The 11,284-nt window shown below is 45.9% G+C and overlaps 2 protein-coding genes across 2 annotated transcripts in view; both read left to right on the top strand.

Annotated features, from left to right (window-relative positions):
• Positions 1-411: 411 nt before the first annotated feature.
• LOC133463857 (alpha-taxilin-like) lies at positions 412-1,224 on the top strand. The gene has a single exon (XM_061745608.1). The coding sequence runs from the start codon at positions 465-467 to the stop codon at positions 1,107-1,109; it is 645 nt and encodes a 214-aa protein (XP_061601592.1). The 5' UTR covers positions 412-464; the 3' UTR covers positions 1,110-1,224.
• A 1,431-nt stretch (positions 1,225-2,655) lies between these two features.
• Positions 2,656-11,284, top strand: part of LOC133463753 (NLR family CARD domain-containing protein 3-like) — a 64,353-nt gene continuing 55,724 nt past the window's right edge. The window contains exon 1 of the mRNA XM_061745464.1: positions 2,656-2,703. The gene's annotated coding sequence lies outside the window, so the exon portion shown is untranslated. The remainder of the gene's footprint in view (positions 2,704-11,284) is intronic.

Raw genomic sequence — 11,284 nt, 5'->3', positions numbered from 1 at the left:
CAGCATTCGTTTCAGAGGGTTTTGTTTCACTGTCTGGTGGAAAGGCAATTAAGGTTAACATCTTGAGGGATACGGGTGCGTTACATACTTATGTCCGTCGCAACATAGTTCCATTCTCCTCCACGTCAGACACGGGCGATTTCAGTTTGATGCGAGGTATGGGTATGCAGTTAATTCCCGTGCCCCTACATAGAATGAGCATTGTCTGTGGGTTGGTTAGTGGAGAGGTGGTCGTGGGAGTGCGGCCTGAGTTACCAGTGGAAGGGGTCGATGTAATACTGGGAAATGATTTGGCGGGGGATAAAGTGTGGGCTGAGGCTATAGCTCCAAATGTGGTTAACCAGGTCCCAGTCTCATCTTATCCAAGTAAACCAGAGGGAAAAACAGAGGTTTTGCCGGCATGCGCAGTAACCCATGCTAAGAAGAAGAAAGTGAAAGGTCTGGGTAAAGAAATCACCCTCCTCATGCAGACCCTCAACACACTGAGCACCCCCGAGGAAAAGCTTGGAGGCCTTTGCACGATGTACGCCGAACTGTTGGAAGAGAACCGTAACACTCAGAAGCAGATGAAGGTGCTGCAGAAGAAGCAGAACCAGCTGGTCCAGGAGAAAGACAACCTGAGGAACGAGCACAGCAAGGCTATCCTGGCCCGCAGCAAGCTGGAAAGCCTCTCCAGGGAGCTGCAAAGACACAACCGGACACTCAAGGAGGAAGGAATCCAAAGAACGCGGCTGGAGGAGAAGAGGAAGGAGGTGACTTCTCATTTCCAGGTGACGCTGAACGACATCCAGACTCAGATGGAGCAGCACGACGAGAGAAACGCCAGCCTTCGACAAGAGAACGCAGACCTGGCAGAAAAACTCAAGAAACTCTACGAACAGTACAAACTGCGCGAGGAGCACATCGACAAAGTGGTGAAGCACAAAGACCTGCAGCAACAGCTGGTGGATGCAAAGCTGCATCAGGCACAGGAGCTGCTGAAGGAGTCGGAGGAGCGGCACGAGAGAGAGAAAGACTTTCTGCTAAAGGAAGCCGTAGAGTCTCAAATGATGTGTGAGCTGAAGTTACAGAGTACCTTTTGGTCTCCTCTCTTAAGGGGGGAGGTGTGACGACCCACCCTGTCTTAACAGGGTGTTCTGTTCATGTGCAGGAGGAGGGGACCAGCCTGCATGGGTGTGCCTAGAGGAGGAGGCACACCTGACTCCAATCAGGCCCAATATTTAAGCAGGCTGGTCAGGGCCATTTGGCTTCTCTCCCCTGCTCAGTAAGCATGGCTTTCTTTTGGTTGTTTTGAGTTTGTTTGTCTTTAGTTTTCTGCACTTGCACATACACTACACTTACACACATCCACACCTGCCATACACCACTGATCAAACTGATGACTCACACCTCACCTTACCTGTTTGATTGATTTAATTATAAATAAATACATTGTTTTGAACAGTTATCCCTGTGTGTCGTCTCCCATTTTTGTCATGACGAAGTCAGTTCGTGACACCGGGGAGAGGGAAGTCTGGGGATCCCTGCTCCGACTGCTGCCCCCGCGACCCGGACTCGGATAATGCGGTGGACAATGGATGGATGGATGAAATAAATTGGAGATGCAGAGAGAGGGTTTGGACAAGGAGGAGAAGATGCAGAGAGAGCGACTCGACAGAGAGTAGAAGAACTTTGTTAATAATAAAATAAAATGAAATTCAATAGACTGATATGTTCATTTTAATACATTTATTAAAATTGTGACGGTTCTGATGTACACAGTACAGGAGCGCTGCTTCTGGGGCTCCAGTATATGTATGTATGTATATATATATATATATATATATATATATATATATATATATATATTATATATATATACAGTTGTAGCTTTGTTTTGTCTGAATATAAAGTGAAGCTTCATGTTTTTTTTACTAGATAGATGAATAAAGTTCTATCTATCTATCTATCTATCTATCTATCTATCTATCTATCTATCTATCTATCTATCTATCTATCTATCTATCTATCTATCTATCTATCTATCTATCTATCTATCTATCTATCTATCTATCTATCTTTCTAATAAAAACATGAAGCTCCACTTTATTAATGTGGCAGCTACAACTGTTAGTTTTCATCTATTAAACCAATATTTATCTTCCTAAATGATTTATTTCAGCCAGCGGTAATTCTACACAGAGCTGCAGGTTTCTCCCCGGGACGACGGCGCGGGTTGACCCAGCGATCACGTTTGTTCTCCGGCCGTGAGCTGCTGCTGCGCCCCGGGCCGGCGGCTCTTCTGATCCGCAAAACATCGGATCAAATTTCTTAACAGGCGTTATTTGGATAAACTGAGCCCAGGTTGGGGATCTTAACGGTTACTTTTACGCCTGAAAAAATATCAAAAAACTATTAAAAAATGGCATATTAACAGCGCTACAGCTGAAATTAAAACAGCTTCTAGCCTGGTTTTAGATCTCAGCTTTCGCTGTAGTTTTGGTGCGAAATGCATTCTGGGATACTTACTGTAGCATACTGCTGTGTGAACGGTCTGCTGGAGCAGCGTACTGAATCGTTCATTTAGTAGGCAGTATACAGTACATACTTTGCAGTATGTAGCATGTAGTACGGTAGTGTCCGGATTCGGATACAGCCTCAGATCTGGTTTTTCAGGCCGTGGAATCGAATCATCAGGAGAGCTGTGGACCGAACCAACAAACTGTCATTTTGATTCATGTTTGAACATTGTCTCCAGAAACTTTACTGTTTTCTGTAAAAGTGTTCACTTAATTTGGAAGTTTGACTCTTTATTTAAAGCTTTTGAACAAAGTAAATATGAAATAAAATACTATCATCCAGGTCAGAGAAACTCTCAAAGGCTGAAACAAACACGACTTCCATTTCAGTTGTTCTTGAAGACGTTTCACCTGATTCAGGTTGAACTGAAGATTCCTCCTGGATGGACGGTGACACGTCTTTGAGGACAAGAAAAAGGAAGTCTAGTTGACTTGTTTAAAGCCTTTGAGAGTGAATACGGATACAAAAGTAAGCAGATAAAAGCAGCCTCCAAAGAAACTCTGATTATGAAGACGTGGTTTATGGAGTGGTTCTGACGACTACCATTGAAATTTGATTTATGTCAATAAAAGTGGGCTCAAAAACAGATCCTGCAGCATCTGGGATCTTCTTGAGCCAATTGTGAAAAGAAATGCAACCAACAAAGAACTGGACCAGCTTTTATATTTCATTTTTTGACTAACATACATACATACGTACGTACGTACGTACGTACGCACGCACGCACACACGCTATGAAGTACTATTAGCGTCTTTAATAGAGGAGCCGCGTGCAGCAGCGTGTGTGTGCACGCGTGAATAACATAGAGAATTTTGTTACACGTGCGTGCGTGTGTGCATTGTTACGTACGCAGACTACATCACGCGTAACAAGAAGCTGCGTGCTACACTAACAGCGTGTGCACGTCTGTCTGTCACTGTTAGAAGATTTCTTTTACGCGATCACACACACGTGCGTTCGCATTCTCTGACTGTTCGCAACCGGAAGTACATTTCCTCGGTGCGCAGCAGACGCGTCACATAAGCGTGTTGTGTAGTTTCTCTGTGTTCCATTTTCATCCAGTATATGGTGCTAATGAGTCAATAATAGGCACAACTGTCCTTAAATGAATAAAGAAGGAAAGTAAGACAGCTTCCTTTGTTGGACCAGAGAAGCTTAGGTAGCGTGCAGTAGCACATGGCTACTTAATATGCAGAATGACATCATTCTGCATTCTGCACTGCGGGAAGTAGGGGTGCTGGGGGTGCGGCAGCACCCCCTCCCCCAGCTCCCGCCCCCCCTCCAGACAGGAGGGAGGGATGATGGAAAAATAAAATAAAATAAAACCTGTCACATTATTCAAATAAATAAAAGGTTGGCGTAGGCTACTGTATTTTATAGTTATGACGGGCTGTTATGACGGGCTGCTGTGCCAGTGTGCCACTGTATAGGCCTAGCCAGGGCTTAATTTGAGGGGGAGCAAGCCGGAGCGCGCTCCGGCAAACCTGTAACAAATAAATATATACTTTTACGCACCGCTGCGCGCTCATATCAATTCCAAAAACACAATAAACAGCACAACGGCATAATGGTAAACGTTATACATCTATGTGGCTTAAAAAGTACAGTTGGGTTGCTTAATGTGTCTCACACAGCGCATCTGTCTGTGTGTGTGTGAGTATTATTTCGGTTATTTTACCCTAATTTAATGGATCTTATTGACGGAAATGTATGAACCATATGCTTGTTTTACTTCCTTTGAGTAATAAAACCACCAATTCTCTTGCATTGCCCCGTTATCAAAATATATGCTTAATTTGTAAAGTGGGAGGTCCCGGAGCGCAGAGGATGAGTGTGGTGCGAGAGAAAAAAAAAGCGCCACACACACACACACACACACACACACACACACACACACACACACACACACACACACACACACACACACACACACACACACACACACACACACACACACACACACACACACACACATAGCTGGAGATTGCCCATCTCCAGTGCGCTTTTGGCTTTTACGCATGGAACGAAAAAACAACAACACACACACACAGATGCGCTGTGTGAGACACATTAAGCAACCCAACTGTACTTTTTAAGCCACATAGATGTATAACGTTTACCATTATGCCGTTGTGCTGTTTATTGTGTTTTTGGAATTGATATGAGCGCGCAGCGGTGCGTAAAAGTATATATTTACAGGTTTGCCGGAGCGCGCTCCGGCTTGCTCCCCCTCAAATTAAGCCCTGGCTAGGCCTATACAGTGGCACACTGGCACAGCAGCCCGTCATAACAGCCCGTCATAACTATAAAATACAGTAGCCTACGCCAACCTTTTATTTATTTGAATAATGTGACAGGTTTTATTTTATTTTATTTTTCCATCATCCCTCCCTCCTGTCTGGAGGGGGGGCGGGAGCTGGGGGAGGGGGTGCTGCCGCACCCCCAGCACCCCTACTTCCCGCAGTGCAGAATGCAGAATGATGTCATTCTGCATATTAAGTAGCCATGTGCTACTGCACGCTACCTAAGCTTCTCTGGTCCAACAAAGGAAGCTGTCTTACTTTCCTTCTTTATTCATTTAAGGACAGTTGTGCCTATTATTGACTCGATAGCACCATATACTGGATGAAAATGGAACACAGAGAAACTACACGACACGTTTATGTGACGCGTCTGCTGCGCACCGAGGAAATGTACTTCCGGTTGCGAACAGTCAGAGAATGCGAACGCACGTGTGTGTGATCGCGTAAAAGAAATCTTCTAACAGTGACAGACAGACGTGCACACGCTGTTAGTGTAGCACGCAGCTTCTTGTTACGCGTGATGTAGTCTGCGTACGTAACAATGCACACACGCACGCACGTGTAACAAAAATGTTCTATCATCTTCATGCGTGCGTTCATGCGTGCGTTCGCAAAAAACGTGTAAATGTTACACGTAGTCACTACGCGTACTGTGATCACGCGTGTGCAGCAGTCATTACGCATGAACGTGCGCGTACACGCGTGACCGTTGGGAAGCAGCACAACGCGGAAGCAGCGCAGCGTTTGACAGCGTGGGAAAACGCTGAGAAAATTCTCACCTCTACTGCCGAGCTTACCGGATTGCTTACCGGATACCTTTTCACCTCACCGGGCCCAGTAGCGCCGGTAAGTGCCTGTTCCTCAGGCTGTCCTTAAAGGATACAGTCATACCTCTCCTGAAACCTCAACGCTGTGGACCACACACCTTGCTGCCGGAGCTCTTTTTTCTGTTCTCCCCAGCTACACCATGCCAGCCCTGCCGTGTGAGGAAAACAAACTCCTCACACGAGCTAACAAAAGGATCACCGACCTGGAGGATGATGTCAGACGACTCTCCGAAGATCTGAAGCAGAAGGACTCCCTGCTCTCCAGCGTCATGGAGGTGGCGGCCGGGCAGTCCAGGAAGATCTCAGAACTGAGCGCGGCCCTCCTGGATACAGCCGTGTGGGATCCTTCCACCTGTCCACGGCCCTCCTCCTGCTCCACACCGAACCGCGAACCACCCTGGTCTGAAGTGGTGGTTCGCGGCCGCAAGAAGCACTCAGGCGGGGCCGCCTCTCCTCCTCCGCCGCTGAGCCTCTCCAACCGCTACACGGCTTTGTCGCCGGATGAAAATCCGGTCCATCCGGCTGATGTCCCGCCAACTGCGGTTTCAGCTCTACACCCGACGACAGCGCCGGCCGACACCACAGCCCCTCCACCGTCAGCTGGCGACACCCAGGAGCCCCAGCGACGCCCATCCTCATCCCGGCCGACGACCTCCTCCTCTGCCCGGCGGGAAATCCTGAGGGAGGCCGTGCTGCGACGCTCCGGGGGCCCTCCTCGTCCTCGTCCGGAGCCGGCAGGAAATCCCCGTTCCTCGTCTGATGCCGCGGCCACAACCTCACCACCTCACCAGTCTACCCGGGCACCCAGCGGGGACCCTGCATCCTCCAACCGTGAGTCCCCACAACCTTCTTCTCCTCGCCCCCTCTTCTCCCAAACCGCACTGATCGTGGGAGACTCAATATCCCGGAACATTAGGTTCTTCAACGCAGCCACGCATTGCTTCCCTGGAGCCACAGTCCCGGTGATTCTAGGGAAACTCCCCGCTCTGCTACAGTCTGCTCCATCCACCATTGCTCGCGTCATTGTCCATGTGGGATCCAATGATTGCTCCAAACCGCGCTCTGAGCTTTTAAAAAATGATTTTAATGAGCTGTTCACCTTCCTTAAAAACTGTGGGAAGTCCATTTTTATCAGCGGCCCGCTTCCAACGCTGTCCCGCGGAGCATGGCGCTTCAGCAGGCTGCTCTATCTGAACTCTTGGCTTCAGAACACCTGCAGAGCTCTTAACATCGGTTTTATCGACAATTTTAATCTTTTCTGGAATCGTCCCTCCTTTTATAGGCCCGACGGACTTCACCCAAATAGGCTGGGGGGCCGCGTGTTGGCTGCAAACATTCAGCACGCGGTTCTGTCGGCTCCACGGGAGTGACTATTTTCTGGCCACACCCACACTCCCAGCTCTGGCCCGGAGTCTTCCTCTTCACCTGTGGAGCCAGCCGCTCACAGCACTGCCCCCCTCTCCAGCTTCCCCCACAGGTCACAGTCATCATTGCCACCCCCACCAGATAATTCTTCCATAAAACCAACTACATCTGGCGCCACCCACACACCAGATCCTCAACCAATTCATCCCCTGGTCACCACCCGTTTTCCCCGTCAGATCCACAGACCCACTGGTTTTAACAGAGACTTGTTTCTTGTTTTTATCAACCCGGTACGTTGTGGTCGTGAGCGCACGTCCAACACAGACATTAACTTGGCTGTGTTGAACGTGCGCTCTCTTTTAAACAAAACCTTTATTTTAAATGATCTTATTGTGCATCATAAACTTGATGGTATTCTTTTAACAGAGACATGGCTTGGCACGGACGCTGCATTTTCCCTCATCCAGGCTTCTCCACCAAATTTTTTATTTACTACACGGGGTGTTAGAAAGGGAGGCGGCACAGCTTCAATTTTTAAAAACATATTAGCTACAAAGGAGGTCTCTTTTAACAACTACTCCTCATTTGAACACCTTGCCTTTGTTTTTAGCAGTCCTCCTATTCTTTGTTTAACTGTTTATAGACCACCCCATCACTCCACTGTTTTTATCAGTGAATTTTCAGAGCTTTTATCAATCATACATACCACCTACAACAGAATTTTAATAACTGGTGATTTTAATCTACACATTGACAATACCTCCGACCCACTGTCGAGAGAATTTTTAAACCTTTTAAACTGCATGGATTTTACCCAACATGTCACACAGCCGACTCACAACAGAGGACACACCCTGGACCTAGTCATAACCTATGGCCTGTCCACCGGTGTGTCCTCTGTTGTCGCTCTGGCTGTGTCTGACCATTACTGCGTGTTTTTTAACGTCACCAGTCTTAATCATCAGGAAGCCTCGATGAGAACGGTGAGGAAACGTTACCTAACTTCTGAAGTGGCTGCAAATTTTATTGAGATTTTACAGAGCACTCCTGCTGATGTTTTACCTGCATCATGTGATTTTATTGTTGATAATTTTAACAGGAAACTAGAATCCACTCTGAACTCAGTTGCTCCACTTTTAACAAAAACCATAAAAACTAAGCCTACACCCCCATGGAGAACTGAGGAAGTCAAAAAATCAAAAAGAAAATGCAGGAGTGCTGAGAGAAGGTGGAGAAAAAGCAAACTTACAATACATTATCAGATATTTCGTGATCAACTCAAATCCTACAATAAAACCGTCAAACAAGCAAGAATTGCCCATTTCTCAAAACTCATTACAGACAATAAAAACAATTCTAAATTTCTTTTCTCCACTTTCGATCTTTTAACAAATGTACATTTTAAGAATTCCTCACAACCACCAACAGACAATCTTTGTGAGGATTTTGCAGACCACTTCAGAAGTAAAATTGACAACATTAGGTCCAGTCTTTTACCACATCAAAATGTCATTTTTAACACATCTGGACAGTTGCTTTTACCCGAGGAAACACTGGAGAGTTTTGCCCTGGTTGATGCGAGGACACTTGGTCGAGTTTTCTCCCAGGTAAACCCAACAACCTGCCTTTTAGATCCCATTCCCACATCACTTTTAAAGACATTTTATGAATTCTTTGAGGAACATATTTTAAATATAGTAAATTACTCTCTTCAGACGGGTGTCTTCCCTGCCGCCTTTAAAATGGCGGTGGTGAAGCCCCTTCTGAAGAAGAGTAATTTAGATCACAGCATTTTTAATAACTACAGACCTGTATCCAACTTACCCTTTTTAAGTAAGATTTTAGAAAAGCTGGTTTTTAACCAAGTAAATTATTTTTTAATAAGAAACAATATTTCAGAGAAATTTCAGTCTGGCTTTAGGATGAACCACAGCACCGAGACAGCCCTTTTAAAGATTTTAAATGACATCAGGTGCAATTTAGATAACCGCAAACTGACAGTCTTGGTTCTACTGGATCTTAGTGCCGCCTTCGATACAGTAGACCATCACATTTTATTAAACAGACTGAAGCACCTGGTGGGCCTCTCTGGTGCTGTTTTTAACTGGTTCCGCTCCTATCTCACAGATCGATCTTTCTTTGTAAGTTTGGATACATGTTCCTCCAGAATGCATGAAATTAAGTGTGGGGTCCCCCAAGGGTCAATTTTAGGTCCGCTTCTTTTTAACCTTTACATGCTTCCCTTGGGGGACGTCATCAGGAGACACGGCATCAGCTTCCACAGTTACGCTGACGACACACAGCTGTACATCGCCGTGTCTCCTGATGACACAGGGCCACTTGATGCCCTTTTTAACTGTATTTTAGATATTAAGTCATGGATGGCCGATAATTTCCTACAGCTCAACCAGGACAAAACAGAGGTTTTAGTTATTGGTCCTGAAGGCCAGAGAGAGAAACTTTTACCAAAACTACAAGATTTTAAACCTTCGCAACGTGTAAAGAACCTGGGTGTTATTTTTGACTCTGAGCTCACTTTTATTCCACACATAAAGAATATTACGAAAATAGGTTTTTACCATCTTAAGAACATAGCCAGAGTCCGCCCGTTTCTCTCTCAGGCCAGCACGGAGGTGCTGATGCATGCTTTTATCTCTAGTCGTTTAGATTATTGTAATGCCCTGCTCTCTGGTCTTCCTAAAAAGAGTATTAAGAACCTACAGCTATTACAGAACTCAGCCGCTCGCGTGCTGACGAGGACCAGAGGGCGGGAGCACATTACACCTGTTTTAAAATCGCTGCATTGGCTCCCCGTCCGTTTCAGGATTGATTTTAAGGTTCTTTTACTGGTTTTTAAGGGTCTTAACGGTCTTGGGCCATCTTATTTATCTGATCTGCTTTTACTGTATCAACCCTCACGGACCCTGAGGTCCTCTGGCACCGGCCTTTTAACCATTCCCCGAACCGCGACCAAAACCCACGGTGAGGCTGCATTCAGCCATTATGGCCCCTCTTTATGGAACAGCCTGCCAGAGAACCTCAGGGCCGCAGAGAACGTTGATACTTTTAAAAGGAGGCTCAAGACACACCTTTTTAGTCTGGCTTTTATCTGATCTCATTTACCTAGTGTTTTTAGCTATGTATTGTGTCTACTTCTTTAGCTCTTTTATCATCTCTAAAACTTTAATCCATTTTAGTGACTTTTTACTTTATGTTATTTATTATTCATTTTAAGTTTTATATAGATTTCTCTAAAATTTTACACTTTTAGGCATTTCTTACTTTCTTTTAATCCTTTAGTTTTTAGCTCCAGTGTTTCCTCAGGGGGGTCGTTCACACTGGGAGGTGTGCCTGCTCCGCCCATGGGGGTGTCGTCATGGGGATCCCTCAGGCCTGGGTAGCTGGGGGGGGGGGCTCCACCTTTTGTGTGGGGTCTGCCCCGGTCTGTCCGGGTTGGGGGGGTCTCTGTGGCGATGCTTCTGGTGGTCGTGGTCGGTGGAGCTTCTCAGTGTGGACGGCCACCCATAGGTAGTGTTTTCCTCACCTGGATCGTTAGTGCTAAGCCATGTCACCAGTCCACTTATTGTGTGTGTGTGTGTGGGTGTGGGCGTCTGAGTGTGTGCACATGTATATGAGTGTGAGTGAGTGTGTGTGTACGCGTGGGGGGTGGGGTCGTATGGAATGTTTTTTTTATTGTTATTTTATTCTGCATGTAAAGCACCATGTGTTGCATTTTATATTGTATGATTTGGCGCTATACAAATAAATAAAGTTTAAGTTTAAGTTTATAAATCAATGGGGAAACTACATTACATGTTACCCGTTGCTTTGCTGCACAGGCGTCAAAGCACGCGCGAGTGACACGCTCAGTCGACAGGTGCGCACGCATTATGACTCGCATGGAACTTCATACGCACGCACGCACGCACGCACGCACGCACGCACGCACGCACGCACGCACGCACGCACACACACACACACACACACATACATACATACATACATACATACATACATACACACATGCACGCGCATAACAACACGTAACACACAAATCCTGTTTAACATTGTCTAAAAAGGGTTAGGAAGTAAAAATAATTTAATCCTGCCCCTTCTCCAATATTCAATAATTACACTTTATACCGTTTTATTTGAGTTTTGTGAATTTATTTAAAAAATATGAATTTACAGAAAATTTTAAAAAGCTTGTTCAGGTTGAAAGAGGAATT

Source organism: Cololabis saira, chromosome 17 (assembly GCF_033807715.1).
Source record: "Cololabis saira isolate AMF1-May2022 chromosome 17, fColSai1.1, whole genome shotgun sequence".
NCBI classification, from domain to species: domain Eukaryota; kingdom Metazoa; phylum Chordata; class Actinopteri; order Beloniformes; family Belonidae; genus Cololabis; species Cololabis saira.
Note: the sequence above shows the minus strand (reverse complement) of the source record. Positions and strands in the feature narration are given on the sequence as shown.